Genomic DNA, 24,214 nt, shown 5'->3' on the forward strand with positions numbered 1-24,214 from the left:
TGTGATGAAATTTGTTTCGTAGAAGTACATCAGCACATCCAGTGGGCGTCACAGACGTGCATCTTCGAACGACACCAATGCCGACAGAAATTTATGGAGAAGTGCTGTTAAGAATGCAGACAAACAGAAGATAGAGACTGGCTACGAGAAACTGGATTCAGAACTCAACGAGGTGGGCAGAGGGACTATTTTCATGAACGAAGGACCGAACTCGCAAAAAAATCTAATAATTATTTTTGATGTTGAGTAGTAGCTAGTGTTAGTAGCTCAAGCAATCGTAACTAGTGTTAGTAGCTCAAGCAAGATTCCCGATTACAGCTAAGTGTTTATTGTGCAATTCTTTTTTACCTTTTTTCCCTTATTTTACTTTGTAATGCCTTTTAGAGCCCTTTTTCGCCGTTTTCTTAATTGTTTTTGCACAGCCCTGCCGCTGTGTTTAATTGTTGATTTTCAGTCTAATTGTTTTCGTTTTTGTCTGCTGGTTATCTTTTTGAATAAGATAATAGGCTGAGGAAGTCTGAAAAGGGTATATTCAAATTTTAACTTGACATTGAAGGTGTTTCACTTGAAGGAATTTAATCTTGTTTTATAAAGGTTTTAGTAACGTGTATCGTTTTATTCAAATTTTCAGAAACGAAATTTTCGGGCATTCTTTCCTTTTAGTATGAGGGTTGCCCCTTTGAGCCGATTTATTCCAACGTGCAGAAATTTAGATTTAACTGCATGTTTAGAGAAATGCAATCTTATTGACTTTATTATCGTTGATAGCTAGTGCTTTGGACGGGATTCATATCTCAACCCAGGTCGAAGTTAATAAAGAAGCTAATGTTGAAATAAAATGCAATTACAATCACTTTATATTAAGTTAGTAATGCACCCATGACGATTCAGGTTTTGGAACTGGTGCTTCGGGACTACGTGCACTCTTGGTACGACAAACTTCTGCCTCAATTCCTCGCCAACTTCAATAGCGAACACGAGGAACTGTTTCCCAACGCTGTTCGAAGTGTAGTCAATCACGTATGCGTAGGCGTCGCTTCGAGACTGAAAGTGGTGGACAAGATGAACCCTCTTGTTAATTTCTTCACGTCGCAAGTGGTTGAACAGATAAAAAATCATGTGGGGTTGTACAGACAAGCAGACCAGAGGGTTCCAAGACCCGTGAGAGCGCCTGTTGACAAACAAGGTAGTCATTTAGTAACTTGGCCATATCTGATTGCTGACGAGCTCCTTTGCAATCAATATTTTCATAAAATATCTGAATTGGTTAATTATCTGAATTGATTAACAAGAACAGCCGTGCACGTTGCTGTGAAAGTAAATCAGAAGGCAGAAATCCAAAGACACTAGAAAAGAAAAAGAATAGCCAAAGGCTGTGCAAGCCAAAGGCCCTACGAAAAAAAAAGATTTTTTTGCTGCTGTTTTTCGATGTTTTGTTTGAAGCTCTTCTAGTTTTTTGTACTAAGGATCTAAAAGTAAGGATCTAAAAACCTTAATTTCTTAAGGTTTTTTTTACGCTAGCGAGTCCACTTTTTCATTCAAATTTGCTCATTTAAGTGCAAATTTTAAGTTTCTTTTTGTGGCCTGGTATCTTAGCTTAGTTCTTTTCGAGCCTTCCTCAGAAAGAATCTAAAATTGAAATGATATTGCCGGATTAAGCATGATGCTGTCATCAATTATTTCATCCAATCTAACAGTTTTTTTGGCTTAAGTTAGAAGAAGAAGAAATAGGCTTAGTTTAAATGTGTTAAACAACAGCGAAAGCATACATCTAATAGGCAATAGCCGAACATTACTGAAAGAGACCATAAACTTTTTTCACGAAACTTGCTCAGGCTCAAAATGACCTTTTCGCGGCTTGACTTCTGATTGCTTTTGAAGTTCAGTTCATTTTCTTTGTTTAAATGAAGGCAAACTCCACTATTTAACAGCAAAAGTGAACAGGTCACGAAAAAATGATGTACTTCTAATTTCGATAATGGAAATTAATTATCAGGTTTCAATAAAGAATCAAATGATCTACTTACCTATTTCGAACTTTATTTAAAAGTCTTGAACGAAGTGAATACTGTTATATACGTCTTGGCGATTTTTTTGTTCTTTTTTTAGGAAAAAGTCTTTAAATGTTCTGATTACTTCATATCAATTTTAACGCTCAATTTTGATTTTCCGTGGTTTGATTTTGATTTCTGTTTAAGTTCACTTCATTTCCTTTGTTAAAGTACAAGCAAAGTCGAGCTATTGAACAACAAAAGTATAAAGGTCATGACAATGTGATCAGCTTCTACTTTCAAAAGTAATTTTCAGATTTTTCAGATTTCCAAGCGTAATAAAAAGTTTACATATTGATCCAGTTTTCTCAAATTGATTGTTCTATCGAAAAAATATAAATCATATATTCTTCTACAAAATCAAGGAGCTTTAAGGTCATCTCTTTTTTTTTTGGAAATTCGAAAGTTGAGGTTTTTAAGAGCGGAAGAATGTAGTTCTGACTCTCTCTTAGGTCATGACGATTTTTTTTTGTTTTTTTTTTTCAATTGTTTTTTTTTCTGATTTTCCAGCGTAATGCAGAGTTTGCCTATTGATCCAGTTTTCTCAACTTGATTTAGTTTAATTGAAAAAATCAAAAATCTTCAGGCTGAATTTTTTTTTCTTCAGGCTCAAATTTGATTTTTTTTTGTGGTTATTATTTTTAAAATTGATTCAGTTTTCTCGTTATACTGAAGGCAAACTCCACTATCGAACAGCGAAAATGTAAAGGCCTGGAAAAACGTGATCGACCTATAGTTTCGAAAGTGGAATTTAACAATCGAATTTCCCAGCGAAATAAAAATTTTACTGTTGATCCAGTTTTCTCAAATTGGGTTAGTTTTATCAAAAAACTATCAACCATAAATTTTTCAAGAAATTCCAAGAGTTGTAAGGCCATTATTTTTTCTTTGAAATTGGAAAGTTGTATTTTGTCTGTATTTTTTTTCTGTTTCCTGGCATTCATTACTTTTTTCCATTTGTCAGTTGGCTATGTTTTCTTGTTTCATTTTACTTGCGTTCATTGACTCTTTTCCAACTGTCTGTTGGGTATGTTTTTTTTAAAAATCAGTCTGTATTTTCTCGTGGTTTAGGAACTTAGACGACAGGAAATTAGACGATCAGAAAATAATGGAATTTAGACAATAACTTGCGTGCAAATTGCGTGAAACTTGTTTACAGAGTTAAATTATCTTTTGGCAGAGTAAATACTGGTTGTCGAACTTAGACAATAACTTGCGTGCAAATTGCGTGAATTTTGTTTACAGACTTAAATAAACTTTTGGCTGAGTAAATACTGGTTGTCCCTAAGTTCCATTTCTTTACGGTCGTCTAATTTGCTTGTCGTCTAATTTCCTAGGCTCCATTTTTTTCTGTTTACTTGCGTTCATTGACTCTTTTTCAGCTGTTTGTTGGCTATGTTTGTTGAGTATCGATCGAATAAAGATTGGAAGGCCCTTCTATGATTTTCTTGAGAACATCTGACGTTTGTTTGGCGTGGTTGAATTTGTCTAGTTTCTTACATTGCGTGATCGGAGCACAAATATTTTTTCGATGAGGATACAAAAGATAAGTTTGGTCTTTTTACTTTCTTTTAGCTATGGTTTATCGCTAGGCAAGTCGTTTAAAATTGCTGTGGTATGATACTTTTTATGTGAAAATACCTCGTTCGAATTTTCCTTCCAGTGTTAAAGGTTTGAAAAGAAAAACCTCGATGTAGCTCAATCTTATGTATTCAATGTTGCATCAAATGTTTGCCTAGACTGTTTTAATTGATTCTTTTTTGGAGAAAACTATGAAATTGATTATTGAGAGGTTCAGAGGTATTCACTTTGTAAGAGATTGAAGCTAGCAATTTGGCTCAGAGGTAAAACAGCTATCGTCTTTTTTTTAGCGCAGGAGATTCGTAACAACGAAGTGCGAGCATTGTTTTTCGATTTGGAGGCTCAAGTATCTGCTCGAGAACACAGTATCGGACGTAGATGCAGAGACTTCATTGCACAAGATGATCGAGCCTTTTCTGGTTAGTGAAGTTTTTGTGATAGTTGCTGTTGGATTCGACAAGAAATCTGGTAAAAAACTAAAACAAGCTTTTAGCTTGGTCGTTCGAATTTACATGGGGCATTTGAAAATAGCGATAGACATCATATGTTCAGAAACAACATGTACGTTTTTTTACTCACGTTTGAGGCACTGGAAGATATCTAGGATATATGAATTAGCATATAGCAGGCAACAAAGGCGTCTTTAGAAAAGTTTTAGGGTCCGTCGCCAATAATGGATATCTTAAAATAGTACAAAAGGGAGACCCCCTAAATCCGCCCCTAATGTGTAGTATTTTTTGAGTTTTTTTTTGAAGAGAAATGTTTCAGACTATCTGAGATCGATAACGGATTCGATTCTTCTGGCTACTCTGCCTCCGGATGAGTTCAAGTGCAGGCCAGTGCGCCATGCGATCAGAGAGATACTTGTCACTCAAGTGCTCAAACCCACCTTCGACTCCATCTGCAGTGCAGACTACATGAACACTTGTCTCATCAGGTATAGACAAACAACACGTGTGGCCTACAGTCCACTCTATATCACACTGGAAAAGTGATGAATATTCTCTTCTAAATATCTAAATCAACAGTTGAGTTACGAATAGTTTAACTAGCAACCAAATGCCTTCGTCCCTTTCAAAATAGTCAAAAAGATACCGAGTAAAAAGTCTCTTTCATTGTCGTGTTTGTAAAACGCTGTGTAAAAATTGATAGAAACGGAATCAAGAATTAGTCGTGCTGAAAACAAGCAAAAATCTTGTATCGTTCGGTCCGAATTCCCCTTGTATTTTGTTTCTTAAGAAAATTTTTCTTCTGTTGGCTCGAAATGTATCACGATATTTGCTGGTCACTAGGAGGCGAGGAAAAATTTCGATCTACAAAATAATTTGAAACTCAACGAAGACTCCTGGTTTTAAATTCAGAGCTTTTATTGACTAGTGAAACGGCCAAAATACGAGCTGTTCTTTTGTGGCCCTGTTTAGGGTACTTAATGAGGTTTTTTGAGGGAGGGAGTTGGGATTTGTGACTTCCCCTTTAAGCATCAAATACGGATCATAAATGGCTTCGAACCACCGACATTAGAACTGAGAGGCAGATAGGTTAGCAACTTAACCACCATTCCACTTATGAATCTTGGCCTGACTTGTGTGTAAAAGGAAGTGAATTTGATTAGGTATACGCCTGTTGAAAATGGAGTGCCGCCCCAGGTGGGTGTGTCGAGTGAATCCTTCTGCGAGATGGTGAGACACTGCTACAGCGTGGAGGAACTGGACGCCATTGTCGCTTTCGCACAGGACGAGAGAACCAGACTACAAACTATGGACAACTCTGGTATGTACAATTTCATAATTAAAAGCACATTCTTTATCTGAACAGTTTTCCCAGAAAAAAAAGACCCGAAAGCTGAAAATTGACGGACAAATCAGTTTTTAACAAAGCGGTTGAACTTGCATTGGGTACTCGTTTAAAAGTATGGCGCCGTTAAAAACCTCGTTTAGAAGAATGGTCCCATAAAACTACCAATAGTCCGATGTAAAAGTCAGACATAAAAGTTTTTTAAGAAAATTTCTAAATTTTGCCACTCAATTGATTTATTTGATAATTCCGTCATTACGAGGCTAAATTGTGCACTGGATATGCTCACAATTCGGTGTCTCTATGTTCCTGGATACCCGAGAAGTCTTTATACATGTTTCAAATTTAAGTGGATTCGACTTACAAAATTTCCGTGGATTCCGCGTACAATTATCTGTAGTGTAAATTTTTCGGCACATTTGTTTTGTCATGGATTCCGCAACAAGCGAATATAGCCATTTGTTCTGGATTCAGCGACTGTAAGCGGATTCCAAAAAAAAATGCAATTGGATTCGACAAATGTAACTGGAATCCGCAAATTTTATAAGCGGATTCCGCAAATGGTAAGTGGGTTTCCCAATTTTGTTTATTACTGTTTATTACATTGTTTGTGTTTATTACTTTGTTACACAAACTGTTTCGGATTCAGCAAATACTTTCGCAGATTCTGCAAATTCGCCTATTTTTGGAGCGATTTTGAGCGGTACAGTGTTATAGCTGTTTGATCGTGGAGTCCAAAACAGCTAAGAAGATCGGAGAAAAGTAACACGGTTGCGGATTCCGCGACAAATCTAAGTTTGGCCTGTTGCGGAATCAGCTTACAATTCACAAAATGCTCAGTTTGGCCTTGTAATGGTTTTTTAAAAAAAATAGTGGGAAATCTAACGAAGAAATGTTTACAAGTTTTCCTTCTGTTTTCATCCACTTGCATTACTTAGGTATAAATCAAGTTATCTGGCGGTTCACACTTCTGAACGAGATTTTGAATGGGACTCATTAAAAACGGCGGAACCATACTTTACTTTTAAACGAGTACCCTAAATTCGTGATTACATTCATAGATTACCTTCTTAGTTTTTTCATAGCTGTTTGTGTTTTTGAAAAGTCTTGCAGGTCACTGGATCTTGTTAACTATCCCCCTATGGTACCTTGTAACGAATCGCTTCCCCCCCCCCCCCCCCCCCATGATGAAAGAACTGAACAGTTAACCATATCCTAATTTTGTACCTTGTGAACTGTTTCCCCCTATTGCAATAAGGGAGATATAGTTAACAAGATTGAAGTTGCTTTCTTGGAAAGAACAGTTTGAGCGCTCTGTTTTTTTGTTCCGACTTTCGATACGAAAGTAACGGAATATTTGTGCTCGGGGTGGGTTTTTTTTCTTCAGACAAATTTCGACTTTTTAACTAGCCATTTTTGACGAATTTTTTTTTTATCATTCGAAAGGTATTGTTGTCCTGAGCTTAAATTTGAAAAGATATTTCACCTGTCATCATTTTTCGTAAAGTTATGGGGGTTTAAAGATTGCCATTTTGGCCAATTTGGGACAATTAACGCGCGATATATTTTGCGCTATTAACGCGTAAGCGGAGAGTTAATCCGTCTTATAAATCATTCCAAATTGGTTGAAAGAAGCTTATTTCCCAGAATTGATTTGTTACAAAGAGCGAAATCTTTTCTTTTTTATTTTATATGGCGTGTGGGGGGATGATTTTCATAAAAAATTTCAAATTTTAGAAATCTTTTTTCATTTAATTTTATTACATTTAATTTTGGATCAACAATTCCCCCCGCCCCACCTATGGTACCTACTTAAGAATCTCCACCCCTATAAATAAATACAGTAAATTAGCACTGAGCTTTCTATTGAGAATTATAATTTTGCTGCATTCTGATTGGTTGAAAAATCGACCATTTTGACCTACTTAACAATCTCCCCCCCCCCCCCCCTTTCTTGAAAGGGGTGGAGATTGTTAAGTAGAACCTTTATTTTTTTCATGTTACTACTGCTCCATAAACCTTAAATGGCAGTCGGAACATTCAGGGCTTCGCCCTGATACGAGCAGACTTGTTATGTTTTAGGGGACAATATTGGACTGAAGAAACAGCTGACAGCCATTAATTATCTCATTTCGGAGTGCAACCAGAGAATAGACCAGCTGCTCAGACCTTTGAAGAATTCTCAGTCACCGTCTCCCTCGTCCTCGAAGCTACCCTCAATGTTCTCTTCTTTCTCGGGTACACTTAAATTGACCAGTCAACTTGATTCCAGTTTCAGTTTGTGTACACGTAATGTAACTGATCTTTTTTGATGTTGCTGAAAAATAACGAGGGTCGTTTTATGCGTTATCGTCGTATATGTTGCATGAAACAATTACTATAAACTACTTAATTACATTAACTTAAATCCATTTCTTGAATCATTCGATGAGCGGACACACATGAAAGGAGAAATTTATGCCTATAGCCATTGTCTCAAGGCTAAGAACAGTAGTTACCGCGCTTTTAGACATCGCTACGTTCCGGACCAATCTAATTGTAGTTCAGAGAAATCAACCTTATGGAAGTTAGAGTTTGTAGGCCGCCACAAAATGTTGCCCACTCTTGCTTAAATTGGGTCTGCAACCCAATATAAATGTCTCCGAATACCATAGATACATAGATACCCGATTACCGTTAAAAATTGACCCTTTACGCCCGTGGGAGGTCAGTTTGTGTTGAACAGTAATAGCATTTATATATTCTCTAAGGACCTATTCTCAAACACATCTAAAACAACAAAGCTGGAAAACATTTTTTTAAGGGCCAAATTATTTATTCAGGGCGTAATAAATAAGGCCGCGATAAGAGAATGCCTCTAAATTCAGTCTCTGATCAGTTTCTTAGTTTTGAATGGTAAAGTGGCGTCGCCACAAAGGGTTTGGTAACCGATAGGAGCGTGAGAATTAAGCCTCTCAGAGGTTGCACGATATTAAGGCCGCGGAAATGAAGTTTTTGGTTTTCTGAGTTGATAGCGACCTCTCGTGTTCTCCACTCTCTGAATTAAAATTCGACAACTTTAGATCGATCTAACTTTTCTTCGTAGTTAGCCGTCCATGAATTCCGTTTCGAATGACTGCTCGGCGGAAATTCGAATTTTTTTGATATTCATAGACCCACCCCAATAATATTGACCTCTAGAAACTTTTTGACCATAAAATTATTAGAAAGAAAGAAAGAAAGAATTTATTTTCTCGATTGGTAAATACATTGACAAAATTAAAGTAATTTATCATTTATATACAATCGAGAGGGACAGCAAACGAGACCATGCGGTCTACCAACAGCTGCCCTTTAGTATATCATCAATAGTAAACAGCATTATGGAAGAAAAATAATGTATTGGGAAATGTATTGGGAAATTACTGTTTTAAGAGCTCCAATTTAATTGCCAAATGTATTGGGAAATTACTGTTTTAAGAGCTCCAATTTAATTTTTTTTTCAAGAAATCATTGTCTGCAATAACGTAAATTTTATGCCAGTTTTAATGTTCAAGATAATTTTATGTTCTATTTTGGCATTATATCGTTTACGTTTGCGACCAGAAAGAGTTATCGAATCGGATTATAGACTTTTTGGACAGTTTTTTAACAAAATCAGTTGAACCATTTGACAGCTTGCTTTACAATAAATCAAATTTCTGAGATTCATTAGCTTTTTTGGTCTAGAGGTAACGACTACGCCTGGGACGGTTAAGGTCTTCGTTTCGAATCCAGCGAAAACCTTTTTTTTTTCAAGCTGAAAATTCGCAGTTTCAAACAAATTGTCAACCTATTGTCTGTCTATGTTTTGCCGGTTTAGTTGCCACATCACGTTCGACCTATGTTCGACTTAGTTACGTTATTTTTGCGTCGTTTTTGCGTAAAGAAAATCAAGCTGAAACTTTTTTGGCAACAATTTTGTTTTCGGCTCAACGGGCGCTTACCTAACTTTTGCCGGCTTAGTTGCAGCTGGATAAAAGTATCTCAATACTTATCAAACGCCGGTGGTTGTTTTGCTGAATGTTTTCCCCTCAAAATGAATTCCACTCGAGACAAGCATTTGAAATATTGAAGTGGTTTCGCCCAGTGGTTAATTTTGTGTGGTGCCTCAAGCTATTTGAAGCTCCGCTTCGCTCCTTTGTCAACTCGGACCCAAAGTTGCTGTAACCTACTGATAATTTCAGTCTATCGCAATGAAAGCGTCTGTTTAGTTCCGATTAAAAAGTCAAGCCCCCTCGTTAATCATTGACCCCCCACCCGAGAATAGTTTTTCAAGAGTACCTCTTCACAAATCAGGAAGTAGTTTGTTTATTTGAATGTATTTCAGAAAACGTTATTCAGCAAAATTGTATATTTTTGTTTATGACTCTTAGTTTTTTGTTAGGTTTGAAGAATTTTTATAAAATAATTTTTTTCTAACGAGCTGGCGAAAACTGAATAACTATACCTGATTCTGTTTCAGGATTGCAATCTAGTTTCCCTTCTATAGAAGAGGATGAAATTTACAATGAAGCCTACGGGAGTGGAGAGTCTTCTAGGAGAAACTCGAACTCAATACGAAAACAGAGATCAAGTAGTTCAATGGCTGCGTCTTCGAATAGTCTGAGTTTGAAGCAGATCTTGGACTCGTTCCATGACGAGTATTTAAGTAGGCTTTTGAGTGCATTTTCCATCAATTTGTTTGTTAAGCTTCTTTCATTCAATTTTGGGTTATGTTTCAGGCTACTTGGAGAAATGCAATGCTTCGAGATTTCTACTGTTCTTTGATTACGCTCAGGTGCAGAATTTTTTTCATTTCCATTTCATTTTGGTTGGTGGGATGCATCAGAATTAATGCTCCTAATACTTGAGAACAGTAACCAGAAAACGGTTGGCGGTAACGAGCTGATCAGCTCGTTTTTGTCTTTTCTATGTAGACCTTGTTACATATAATAGGGCTCTTTCCTTTTCCTGTCAACTTGACCTAGAGTGAACGCGGTTGTCTAGTATTCTAAGGTCTTGGAATGGAATTCGGCCGGACCTTGTTTTTCTTTCAGTATGTACAAAATTGTTACACTTGCAAGTGTTGTGTTTTGGTTGTAGGCGTATCGGACGACAGTTGACGAAGTGAACTCTTACAGGGACGAGAGGATGATGGCAGCCACTTTCTCTCCCACCTCTACTGAGTCCAAAAAAGTGGTGCAGAGTCACCTCGATAAAATGAGAGACCTGGCCGAGTTCCTGCTGGATGCATATGTCAAGCTAGGCGAAGAGAAGAAGGTGAGTTGAGTGAATTTAAGTTCTAACAAGAATAGCCAGTTGCTGGGCAAGTATCACAGAATGTTCCAGCTAGAGTTAAGGAACTACCAACTAAAATAACTGATTTTTGTTGGAATTTTACGTATTGAATATTCAAAAAAAGCTTGGAGCAGGTCAAACGTGGTATCATATTGAAGCCTCTTGCTCGTCATTCTAATTCTCGAAATTAAATTTAGACCAGTCATTCACTGATAGAAATTCGATCTAATAATTTTTTGGACTCCCGACCTTAATCAACAGTGTTTTTGATGATGCCACGCTTGACGTCTCCGAGCTTTCTTTGGGTTGCCTTAATTTGACAACATCGCCATACGCTATCTAGAGGTTGTCCGAACAATAAGAGGGACTTAGTTTGGTTCAAAAGTTAGGCCATATAGAATCATTTATGTGCCCATGTGCGATATCATTCTGACAGCCTTATTTGTTTTAGTTTGATCATTAGCATGATATTTTTCAGAATTCGATTGCATACAACTTCAAAGTAGACGCTTCTGCGGTGAAAGAGTTGCGACAGAAGATCCAGAGTCGCTCATTGGAGCCTGCCTACGACTGGTTCGACAGGATGTCAGAACAGACCTATAACTTCATGCTCACTCACAAGATGCTTTATCCCTCCTTTGTCAAGAGCAGACACTACAAGCAGATGTTCCAGGCTAGTTGCGCAAATTGGACTCGAGTTTTGAAAAATTACAAATTTGAGGTTTCAAGAAAATTCATTAAATACAAGACATTTAGTCATATGGTAACTCTGATAACCTAGCTTCAAGAAAAGTTTCAAGAAAATTCATTAAATACAAGACATTTAGTCATATGGTAACTCTGATAACCTAGCTTAGAGGGAAAGAAAGATTTTGTTTACCCACAACTTGAAAGTAGTGATGACTCTTATTTAGGTCGTGATGGTTTTATGCTTGTTTTTTTCTAGGAAAAAGTTTTGAAATTTGTTCACGCTCAAATTTGATTTTTCGCGGATTGACTTTTCATTTCTTTTCAAGTTTAGCTTTTTGTGTGAAAAGGAAAGCAAACTCTACAATCGAAAAACAAAAATTTAAAGGTCGCGATAAACTTGATCGATTTTTAGTTGAGTGTAAAAGAACGAAGTGAGTTTTACTTATATATATAATGATGATTTCGTTGTTTTTTGTTCAGGAAAAAATCTTCGAATTTGTTTACGCTCGAATTTGATTTTTTTCATTATTTTTTGAGTAAGTTCACTTCTTATACTTTGCTAAATTAAAGCAAACTCCACTTCAGAGAAACTAAAGTGGTAAGGCCACGAAAAACGTGAATGACAAGTAGTTCTAAAGAAGAAATTTTTTTTTGAATTTCTAGACGAATAAAATAATTAAATTTTGGTCAGGTTTTCTCTTGATGGGTTAAGAGCCTTGTTTCGACTTGCATGCGTGCCTAATAGAATGCGCAATTATAATAGCCACTCACTTGGATGCCACACGTATCGGTTTGAATTTTAGTTACAAATTTGACAAACAAACTCAATTCTAATTGCGCTAAAAGCCGCATCTTAAGTTGGAAAAAAAAAAAAATTCAAACAATTTTTTTCAGCTTCCTTGTTCCTTTTATCAATTTCCAACTGTCTGTTGGCTATATTTACTCTTGCGAGTTGCAACCGTTATGAAACTTGAATATGACTTTTTTTCGGGTTAACAACTTGCTTAACAGAATCAATTGTATCTTGGTTCATAATGAATTCAAACTTTTATGCGTTCCCGGCCAACTTAACCTGGATTTAATGAATTTGCCTAGGTCGGCAAAGGTCTTAGGTTCGACTTGAACCAGGACTTGTTTTTCCAAACGAAATATTCTGTTTCAAAAAAGAATTGTCGGCCAATTATTTGCCTGATTATCTGTTGTCGACTTAATTGTCACATTTTGAAATCGTTTTTTTTTGCTGCGCGCATTTTTCTCTAATGGTGCTTTTAGTGTTTGATTTACTCCTAGAATTTGTATATTTACTAACCTTGACTTCGTTTTTCCTTCTCTGTCGGAAACTTTTTGGGTCCGATTTTTTTGGCCTATTTTTTATCGACTTAATGACCTAGTTTTGGGTCGTTTTAAGGGAAACGCGACATGAGCATTCCCCTCCGCTTTTTTCATGAAGGATATATTTATCAATCGATTTGTTGAAATTTTTTCTTTTTTAAAAATGAGAAATTATTTTTCTCATTGGAAAAATAAAAGTCATTGGAAAAGTTTTAGTTTTTCTCAGAAACTTCTCCTGATTTTCAAAAGGATATCAATTGAAAAAATGCCTTCTCCCCTGTGTGCCTGTATATTCCCCCTAGAGCCTTTTTTTGACCCTCTTGTCTACAGCCTTCGAAAAAGTCTGTGGGGTATTGTTTGACCCTTATTTTTGATTTTTATTTCGTTATCTCGAAAAATACCCCTCTCAAATCTGAGTTTTTGGTATTAAGGAATCGAAAGTTTTTGAAAAGCTCCCTGTATGAGTGGTTTCACGCAAATTAGTTTTTTACATATAAATTTATGGCCCTCGGAACAGTCAAATCTTTCATTTTTGAACGTGTCTTAAACTTTTGATTTTTTGATATATTTTTTTAAACTTTTTAAATATTCTCGAAAACTACCCTGCCGTATTTGAGACTTTGGACTCAATTCAAAGAACGGGTTGAGAAAGGTCATTAGCTTATAGGAGTGCTCCAAAACTTTTCAGACACCAAATATTGCGGCCCTCGGAAATGTCAAAATTTCGGTTTTTTGACTGTTTTTTTTAAAAAGTTTTTGACATTTCTCGAACTACCCTCCCAAATTGAGATTTTGGATTCAATCGAAATTATACGTTGAGTGAATCACTGCTGCATGAGCGGATGCACCTTTTTTGTACACAAAAACGCTATGATTCTTTGTGTCGCATCAGGATAGTTTAGAAAGTGGGTTTATTTTTTCAGCAGTGGAATAAAAAAACCTATTGATTTTAAAATTGGGTTAAGTTAAGAAAAAATTGCCCATCATAAGTTGTTGTTGAAATTCAGAAAAGCTTTAAGGCCATATTTTTTCTTTGAAATTCGAAGTTGACGTTTTTTTTTTTCAAAAAACAAATAGATGTCTTTTGGCTATGTTTAATACATCATCGATGATAGAGGGCATAGACGTAAGCCTTATGTAAAGTCGACTTAATATTTACCCAGATAATTGTTAAAATAAATATAATAACCCAACAAAAAATGACTTTTTTTTTGAGAAAAACTTATTTCTTTGATAGTTTTCTCATTTAGATGATTTATGATGTTATTTTTGTTCAAGAATGACGATAGCACATCATGAGGTATCATTTTTTGTCATACTACAAGAAAAAATAACAAGCTTGCGGGTGAGAAAAATAGATCAAAAAGCTTCGAAACACGTCTATACCTCCAAACCTGGAAAGATTTGCACGACCATATTTTCGTGATAGATTCACAAATTAAATCCCATCTTCTGCACCAGGTTGAAAATGTTTTTTCTAACCAGTTTATCCCGAATATTTTTTGAGATGAGTTATATCATGAGAAAACAGTAGTAGTTTATTGCTGTCCAAGTAGCTCAAAACGTTTCCAGCACAGTAATTAATTCAGTAATTAAAAACAGTTTAAAAAACAAAATAAAAGTTAGAAAGCGATTAAGTTTTTTTCATCACAATTTTTGTGTCTTAACAGTAGTGGATTTAATTTAATCTTGAGTTAATGTTTTACGAGATTTAATTTACCTTTAATTAACCATACGAGATTTAGTTAACCATACCTAATTCTGCAAATCAGTTTGTCTGAAAAACTACACTAGTGGAGACCAGGTGGTCGGAGCAAAAAGCACAGGACACTTTTTCAAGTCTGAATGAACGAAGTGAAGACACTTAATTCAGTCGTGATTTAATTTTTTCCTTTTTTTGTCAAGGAAGTATGAAAATTTGTACGAAGGTAAATAACGCTCTCGATTAACAAACTATGCGTTTAATCGTTCTAGGTTGGATCTCATATGCCGAGAGGTACATCGGCTTCCTTATCAGATGAGTACTCTTTGAGTTCATCCCTAGAAGACACACAGAAGATGTCCGACATCAAAGAGGACGATGAGGAAATATTGACCTCTATTTCCACCTTGGTGAGGAGTACTGTACGCGTTTAAATGAAACTCAAGATATTCATTTTTGAAAATAAGCAGTGCATGCAAAGTAAATTTGGTAGTTTTTTGCGACACTGCATTTCTTATGCAGCACTCTGCATGAAATCGCATTCTTCATTGCATTATTAATAAATAACAGCGACATCTTTTATGAAGTTCTGTTAAAAGCGACCAATCATTATAAAAAAGAAAAAATGAATCTATTTTTCTATAAGTAGTTCATTCGAAAAAAACTCCGCAAATTTATTAAGAATTAATTTTTTCCGATTAATGCTGCATAATAATGGAGAGGATAGGCGAAAGGCATGCGTCAATGGCTACTGAGAGCCTACCCTAATTTATTTTAATTCCAAGAATTCAACTGGTTCACTGATATATGTGAAGACAAAAAACGTGAATATATACCAAACTTAGACCAGATATCTCCGCAAACTTAAATCTGTTGTATTTATTTGAAAACAGATGTGAAATTTTTGTTCCGATCATTGAAAATGGTTTAGTTTTTTTTGTTTTCCACGCAAAATCAGCTACCACAAATAATCATCGGACAGGGTTGAGTGATATATCATTTTAAAGCCCTTTCAGTCGAGATTCGAACGACATTAACAATTTCAAAAAAATGTTCTCGAGAAAAATCGGTTTGAAAGTTTTTGATTAAGGTTAGCGTGCTGGCTTAAAATGGCTGATTTAAGCTTAATTCAAGTCGTGAAATTTTTGTTTTCATTGAGCAAAGTTAGGTTTTGGGGTTCTTTCGCGTCGTTTTGGGAATCAAAGTTTTCAGAAATTCAAAAAATTCAGCAAAAAACTTAGAAAAGATTCGTGAAATTATAATTTTTTTAAACGGTTTTCTTTCGTTTTTTTTTTAATTTTCGCTTAGTGTCGAGAAAAACCGATTTGAAATTTTTGATTTTTGGTCTAATTTCGAGCTAATTAGTAAGTTAGTTAATAATTGCAATAGCTTATTTAAGCTTAATGTAAGCCGTAAAAACTTAGTTTTACTCAAGCAAAAATAGTTTTTGGAGTTTATAGCGCAATTTATCATTTATCAAAACCTTGAAAATTCAAAAAATGTCCGCAAAAAAGTCCGCACCTACATAAGGGTTAATTAAACAGAATAAACGCTAAGAAAACATAATTATTGAAAATAAAGAGGCAAAATTCTGAATCTCCAAAGATGTAATTGTTATTATTTTATGTGCGAAAGCAAAATTTGTTGACTGCTCGTTCGACCAACATGATCAGGCATTGAATTGTTTTCGCATAAAATTTTAAAATCTTTGATGAACGATTCTGCATCGACACAGATGTAGTTTTCTTAAAGCGCGCTAGTTTTTTTGAAAGCTTGCCACGAACATTTTCGGGTATTATATGCAAATTTATTTTTGAAAAAAAAATTTGTTTGGAAATTGTAATAAAATGCAATTTGTTGATTAATCAATCGAAGACAAAATTTGAGCAGATAGTAGATGAACAGTTCATGGATTGACAATTTAGCAGAACGAGACAATTTATGTCTATAGTCATTGGGTCAGAACTAGGAACACTAGTTACCGGACGTTTAGACATGGCTGCATTCAAGGCTAACCTAAATGAGATTCAGCGACATTAACTTTGTGAAAGTTACAGTTCTTAGGCCACTGCCAAAAAATCACACACCCTTTCTTAAATTGGGTTAACAACCCCATATAATGGTCCCAGAATACCCTAAATACGGTATTACCATTAAATTACGGATTTTTTGCACCCGTGGGGGGTCAGTTTTTGGTGAACAGAACAAGCCTCGATTTATCCTATATGGATCTACTTTCAAACACACCTGCCTCAACAAAGCCGGAAAAGGGCCAAATCGGTAATTCTGTGATAATAAATAAGGCCATGATGGGATAATGCTTTCAAGTTCACTGTCTAATGAGTGCCTGAGTTCAGAATGATAAATTGGCGTTGCCTCAAAGAGTTTGATAACCCATGGGAGGGTGAGCATTAAGCCGCCCAGAGGCTGCTGAACAAAACCACAGCCGAGAAATTACGATTTTCTTGGTTTTCTGAGTCGCCGGTGGCCTCCACCGTTGCTCTCCGCTCTCTGAGTTATTATTCGACAACTTAAGATTGATATATTTTTTTCTATCTTAGTTAACCATCCACGAAATCCAGTGTCATCTTTTTTTTCCGCCCAAATTAACAGAACATCAGTTCGAAGTTCTTTTGCTCAACATTGAATTTGTTTTCGTATATGGCCGACTCGCGCAGCTTCGTAGACGCAACCCCCTCAGATTCTTCTTGATCTCTTCGAAGTTAAAGGGGTCTGAAAATACCCTACCAAAAAAACTTTTTGCCATAATTTTGTATATCCCTCATATTGGAAAATACCGTTTTTAAGGCTCCCATTAAAAAAAATTGTTTTCAATAAATCAGTAAGTGTGTACGACAAATTTTTTCGTTCGAGACAATCGTATACACTTATTAGGCACGATAATATTTACGCTTGAGACTAGCTAGCGTAATGGAATTGGAATATTTCAGGTTAACTTGTTTCACAAAATCAGTTAAATCATTTGATAGCTTGTTTTAAAATTAATCAAATTTTGTAGCTTCTTTGGTACGCTTAATCTATCTAGAGTTCACAACTAGGCCTACTACGATAAAGACCATATGTTCGAATCCAGCCAGGCCGTCGTTTTAAATGGAATTTTTTTCGTTTCAAAAATTTTGTCGACCAGTTTATAAAACTGTTTAAAGACCGACAATAGCTTATTATATTGAATGTTTTGGAATTTTCCAGACTCTGTAGATGTGAAAAATCATCCAAAAAAGCATCCAATCGATTTTGAAACTTAAATAGCACAATCATTATCCTTCGAAGTAGTTAGTTTCAAAATTTGTAATTTTTACTTGAATTCAAACTTTAAGGTCTGCTTTGAATGGTCTTTGGCCGCCATGATATTCTTATTGTGTAGGATAATATTGTGGTGCCTGGCGCAAAACGATCAGTGATTGATTTGCTTCTTGGCGAACGTGAAGGCAGACGATGAGCTATTGAAATACCTTCATCCATCGGCTCCTCGGGATATGTCTAATTTTTTGTCATTGTTTCCACAGTTTCATGCTTTTTGTCAACTTGCAGATTCTAATCGTTCGGCTTCAGGGAATGTTTTCAGCTTATTTAAACTAGATTGTGTAGTGATCTTTTTCTTTGCTGAGGACTCATCTTGTTCATGGATTTTTCAATAGCTTTATTGCTTAGAGTTGGAAATTCTCCTTTGATGTTGTTAAATTACATGGAATGACGGTTTATAGCGAATTTATAATAGTTTTAAGCGAATTAGTAATTTTTCATCTCTCAAACAAAAATCTTTTTCAAGGCACGGGCTCACGGCTGATCATTGACGTTCCGTCGAAGGATTGATAATTGGCGCATGATATCGTGGCCCTGGTATGACTTTCATTTGGCCGTCCTTGAAATTATTTCACCCTTATAAAAATTATTATGCTGCGTTATGTAATTCGGATTTTATACGTTTGTAAAGGTCTTCACACAATATGTCATGTTAGTTGCTGAGCAGCTAGTGGCTCTACATTTAAGTTGAGCGTTTTTGTTTGTTAAATAGTGTGATTCTCTGCATGAATACTGCTTGTTTCTTGAAAATGGCTGGATATCCCAGACAAAAAAGCGTCCATGCATTGAAAGTAGAGATCAGTCAAATGTGAAGAGTGAAAAAGGTGAAAAGTTTTCAGTTTTTTAAAAGGTAAAAAAGTGGAAAGTGAAAAAGGTGAAACGTTTTCAGTGTTTTTTTCCACAGAAAATTAGCGTTGAGATACGTTTTTAATGCACAGAAGAGCCCTTTTGTTCAAGTTGGCTGCTAGTTTAAGTTGTACAACATTGAAAAAATTGAAATTTACTATATAATTGTACTATATACAATTTTTCGAGAACTAAGTTTTTCCGTCTGTTAAATGCTCAAGTGGTGAATTGTTAACTGCTAAAACTGAACTTAGAATGCCGGCAGTATGTAAGGCCGGTAGTAATCCTTGTAGTATTTCTGTAATGAAAGTAATGGGTCGTTTGTTGTTTGAATATTTTTGAGCCGGATGACAATTAAACAAGAAATAAGGGATAAAACTGCTTGTTCATGATAAAAATTAACTTCCTTCTCCAAATAAATAATTCAACATTTCGGTGACATCTGGCACCATCATCAGGAACTGAAAAATAAGCTAAATTAAGAACAGAGCATCAGAATGTGAAAAAAGCACTGTTGAGTGAGTAAACACAAAAAGTTAAATAGACATCAAAGTGAACAAAAACTCAAAAAATTCAACAACAAAAAGCACCTAAGCGTGGGGAAAAAGGAAAATAGCACTGAAAAAGTTAAATGATAAAACAGCTAGAAAATACTTAAAATGATTTAATCTGACTGTTTATTCAAATCACATTTCTGATGTTTAATGTGATATGCCTCCGTGAAAAGAAGTTCACGCCAGGAGGAAGATCACGAGGTGATCATAGATGACAGAAACACCTCCGGACTGTTTACTGACATGTTCCCTGAACCTCTGGTGTAAAAGTTGTCAAGTGACTCCCTCATAACGAGAATTACATCCCGTTTCTGAACAACGTGGTTCTGAACCGTTTGTGGACTCGTTATGTGGGCGTCACGCGACGAAATTTACACCAGAGGTTGAGGGAACATGTCAGTAAACAGTCTGGAGGTGTTTCTGCCCTCTATGATCACCTCATGATGCACGACGTTCGACCATCCATCGAAGATAATTTGGAGTGTTTTGAAGTCCTTGAGAAGTCTTCCTCCTGGCGTGTCCTTCTTTTCACGGAGGCGTATCACATTAAACATCAGAAATGTGATTCGAATAAACAGTCAGATTCCATCATTTTGAGTCTTTTCTAGCTGTTTTATCGTTTAAATTTTCCAGTGCTATTTTCCTTTTTCCCAATGTTTACGTGCTTTTTTGTTGAACTTTTTGAGTTTTTGTTCATTTTGATGTCTATTTATCGTTTTGTGTTAACCCACTCAACAGTGCTTTTTTCACATTCTGATGCTCTGTTCTTAATTTATCTTATTTTTCAGTTCCTGATGATAGTGCCAGATGTCACCGAAACGTTGAATCTTTTATTTGGAGGAGGAAGTTAATTTTAATCGTGAACAAGCAGTTATCCCTTATTTCTTGTTAAACGTTTTTTGTTTGTTTAGAGAAACGAAGAGGAAGTGTTCGACAGCCCAGCAGCACATGAGGGACCGAGTGCATGTGGAGTGTGGGCCGAAATAGTAGACTATCGTAAGTGTCTTTAGTTAGGTATTTAGTTTAAACGGTTGCTGTGCAAGTAACGCGAACAGAATGCTACAACCGCGGCAACTTGAGCTAAAAATAATTTTAAAAAACATGGGAAAAATTAGAATTTTTTCCATTTTTTTTTATTAAAGGAGGTATCAATTAGATGTTATTCTGTAATATTGAGATGATTGTAGTTAAAAAAAGTTCAAAATGGAGTAGAATTTGATAGTAATATTATTTGTCTCGCCTAGTCTGATGTCCAAATTAGTCTGAAAAACGGAAAAAATATTGTTCCGTTTTTTAAATTATCTGAATCTTGAGCAATAGCGCTTTAATATGAAACCATACTTGGCTCTGGTACTTAAAATATGACTAGAACTCCACCCTACGCCTTAGCTCCTTCAAGTTACTTTTGGTAGATGGTCGGAACAGTAAGTCCTCATTTTGATTGATAATTATAGTCAAATTAAGTAGCAACGCCGTTTCAGCTGCTATTTTTGAGCATCTCCATCCCCACAGTGCAGCTTAACTGGAGTGAGTATAATTGGACTCGTGCTTTCGAAATAATAATAAGCATCGATAATTCTTTTATCAGTGTCAAAAAATGCCAAAGTGTCAAACCAAGTGTAATAATATAAAAACAGCTTTAGTTTACTAAAATAAAAAGGTTTGTTTTTTCTTTTGATAGAAATAAGAGACGAAGGCAAGCGACATGCAGTATACGAAATAGCAGTTCATACTTCACTTCAAGCCAGGCCGACCCACTCCAGGAAATCACCAGAAGAAGAATTCTACAAGATCTACAGACGGTACAGTGACTTCGCCAAGTTGTACGAGGAGTTGAAAAAGAAGTACAGCTCAGTGGAAGGAATTAAGTTTCCGTCAAAGGGAATGCCGAGTAATATAAGCGAGCGACTGTTGATTAAGAGGAAGGACCTGCTGGGGAGTTTTCTCCAGGTTAGCCGCCGTGCTAGACTTATTTGAATCTGATTTGAAATAACGTTATTTGTTACACTATCGAGCTTGTGAGCGTTTGTGTGTTAGTACGAACATTCTTTTTTTTCGAACCCAACTCGCAAATAAAAGTGTTCCCTTGTTTGGTGGCACTTTTGCTATAATCACGATCTGTAGCATCGAAAATTGCATAGCATGTGTTCTCTGCTTTATTTGTGGCTAGTGTTTTTGATTTATTAAGCGTCCTTGGCTGAGTGGTTAGTGTGGGAGACTCATAATCTCGAGGTCGCTTATCGAATCTAATCCAAGACGTATCCGATTGTTTAGTAGTTCTAGGCTTATTTCTAACATTTTTTTGTACTTTATAGTGATGCTTTTTGCCATGTTTTCGCTAGTGTTTGCGAAACACAGCTTCGCCTGTATTGATATATAATTTTTAACCTCTCTTGAATTCAGTTTAATTTTGATTACACTTGCGAGAGCAAGTGACTTGTAACCGCGATCTAGACTTTCTTCCCTTAAACAACATTTCTTGGAAGCTGTTATTAAGAGTCGAAAAACGCAGTTCCAGACTCCTATTTAAGGAGCAATGATTTTTTAAATCAAAAGTCCTAAAATTGGTTAAGGCTCAAATTTACTTTTTCGCGGTTTGATTTTTGATTTCGTTTTAGCTTCACTTCATTTCCTTTGTTAAAAGGAAAGCAAACTCTACTATCGAACAGCAAAATGTAAAGGGCGCAAAAAATGTGATCGATTTCTGGTTTCGAACGTGGAACTTGATTGTCAGTTTTCTTAGTGAAATAATAATTTTACTTAGTATTCCAGTTTTCTTAAATAGGGTTAATTTTATCAAAAAAGTTGCCATCATAATTTGTTCTAGAAATTTTAAGAGCTTTTTGGGCATGTATTTTCTTTTTCTTTGAAATTTGAAAGTTGAGATTTTTCAAAACAAATCAGTTTTTTTTGTTTACTTGCGTTCATTCACTCTTTTCCAACTGTATGTTAATTGAAGTTGCTATATTATCGAACCTTCGCAACTTCATGGGTCCTTCCCGTCTGCTGGTAACGCAGGTGCCTTTGAACCGTAAGGTGTTTCAGTATAAATGAAATTGAAATTTTTTCCGGAAAAAAATTAATTTTCAGACTTTCGTTGGTCTGCTTATTTTTGTCGGCTTAATTTCCAAAGCATGGATATTTTTGGATTGAAAAAATTCTTACTGAGACCCAAAGTCGTCCGGTTGTTTCGTCAATTTTTCAACTCGTCGTTTAAGTATTTTTTTCTAGTTTCCATTTTTTAAGAGTCGATGAACGTAGTTCTGACTCGTATACAGGTCGTGATGTTTTTTTTGTCTATGTTTTTCAGTAAACGTCTTAAAATGCACCAATAAATACGGAAAGTGCATTAATACTTATTAATGCATTTCTGAATGCCCTTAGGTATATGTGTTTTTCTTGAGTTCAATTCAAGTTCATTTGCTCCAAGGCAGGCAAAATTTGCTCTCCAATTACATCAGAGCAAATGGCGCGAAAAAACGTGATCGGTTTTTAGTTTCGAAATTGGCATTCAATTTTCAGATTTCCGAGTGGAATAAAATTTTTACATAACACTCAAGTTTTGTCAATTTTATCAAAAAGTGCCAATAATAAATTGTTCTCGAAATTCAAAGCGATTTTAGGCCATATATTTTGTTCTTTGAAAGTTTTTTTTCTGTATTTTTGCTTTTATCAATTCTTTTCCAATTGTCTGATGGCTATGTTTTTCAATTCGTTTCGCTTTTGATTTAAATGGCTTAAATCAGTGTGGTATATGATAATAAAAGCTCAGTAAGTGTTAACGAAAGCTTATTTAATGCTGGTGGTTGTGTTTTTCTGAAATGGAATTTTTTATTTAAAAAAAATCAATTTTCAAACATTTGTCTCGACTCAATGGTTTCCGTCTCATTTTCTTTTCGCTAGCTTGCAATGATACGTTGTTTTGCCTCTGTATTAGCAATTTGTGACTTAGTGTGTCAAATTCTTGCCAACTTGTTGTATGATTTTAATGGTAGAGTCCTTGCTTTAATTTTCAAGAAATTTTATTCGCGAGTCGTTGATTGGTAGTCATCTCATCGGTTAGTGAGGTAACTTTAGCAAACTGAGAGATTTCAGTATTAAGCCGAACTGTTTATTCAATATTTCAACTGGTAACAATGTATTTATTTTGGGATGCTGTTTAGGAAATCCTGAGTCCCGAGATAATATCCACGAATCCAGGAATGCTTCAGATTATTCACAGTTTTCTCAGCCCCAATTTCGTTGCAGAGAAACTTTCCAAGGTGAGTTATGTCTTACCTCCCAACTTGTTTCTCAAGTAAAATTTGACAACATTAATTATTGTGTAAAAATTCATCTTTGGCCTAATTAGACTTAAAAAAAACTTCAAGTTTACAAATGATTAAGCTAATTTCAAGGCTGATCAGTGGGCTTGATTACACTTGCGATAGCAGGTGTTATATAATCAGGTCTTTTTCGGGCTATTAAAATTTTGAACTTCTTTTCAACAAGTCTTCTGTTTTTACCAAGTCATTACGAAGTCCATTCTTTTCTCATCCAATTTGCAAATAAAGTGGCTCATTTGGTTGCTTTTTTGCTGACCTAACCTAAACGATCAAATAGCATTTGTTGTACCTGCTATGATGGTAGTTTTGACTATTGATTTTCAAGCGACAATTGCCGAGATGCGAGGACGTCAGATTCTTGATCTTCAGAGCGATGGTTCGACTCCGGTACAATTCGCATTTTTTTTATTTTTTCTAATTTTTTTTCCTTTTACACTTCTTATAACCTGTTAGAAGCTGTTTTCTCCGTTTTATCGCTGGTGTTTGCGAATTTAACGTTCGCCTCTGTGTTTTGATTGATTGGCGATGCTTCAAATTGTCTCATTGCACCAGCAAAGGCTTTTATGTCCAAAATACTCGCATAAATTACTGCATAAACTGCTTATTTAGGCAATGGCAATTTATTAGGTGCTGAGTGTTTAAGAGTCGATGAACGTAGTTCACACTCTTATATAGGTCACGATGGTTTTTTCAGGAAATGTCTTACAATTTTTTTTT

General features: G+C 35.6%; 1 protein-coding gene across 1 annotated transcript in view; it reads left to right on the forward strand.

The window, feature by feature from the left end:
• Positions 1 to 24,214, forward strand: part of LOC134848550 (sorting nexin-13-like) — a 227,590-nt gene that overhangs the window by 194,959 nt on the left and 8,417 nt on the right. The window contains exons 4-17 of the mRNA XM_063866058.1: positions 23 to 172; positions 892 to 1,186; positions 3,923 to 4,051; positions 4,401 to 4,569; positions 5,245 to 5,402; positions 7,509 to 7,664; positions 9,910 to 10,095; positions 10,169 to 10,224; positions 10,530 to 10,706; positions 11,203 to 11,397; positions 14,721 to 14,858; positions 20,084 to 20,168; positions 20,854 to 21,122; positions 23,336 to 23,434. Of these exons, the coding sequence (XP_063722128.1) occupies positions 23 to 172; positions 892 to 1,186; positions 3,923 to 4,051; positions 4,401 to 4,569; positions 5,245 to 5,402; positions 7,509 to 7,664; positions 9,910 to 10,095; positions 10,169 to 10,224; positions 10,530 to 10,706; positions 11,203 to 11,397; positions 14,721 to 14,858; positions 20,084 to 20,168; positions 20,854 to 21,122; positions 23,336 to 23,434 (2,262 nt within the window). The remainder of the gene's footprint in view (positions 1 to 22; positions 173 to 891; positions 1,187 to 3,922; positions 4,052 to 4,400; positions 4,570 to 5,244; positions 5,403 to 7,508; positions 7,665 to 9,909; positions 10,096 to 10,168; positions 10,225 to 10,529; positions 10,707 to 11,202; positions 11,398 to 14,720; positions 14,859 to 20,083; positions 20,169 to 20,853; positions 21,123 to 23,335; positions 23,435 to 24,214) is intronic.

This window comes from Symsagittifera roscoffensis, chromosome 6 (genome assembly GCF_963678635.1).
Source record: "Symsagittifera roscoffensis chromosome 6, txSymRosc1.1, whole genome shotgun sequence".
Taxonomy (NCBI): Eukaryota; Metazoa; Xenacoelomorpha; order Acoela; family Convolutidae; genus Symsagittifera; species Symsagittifera roscoffensis.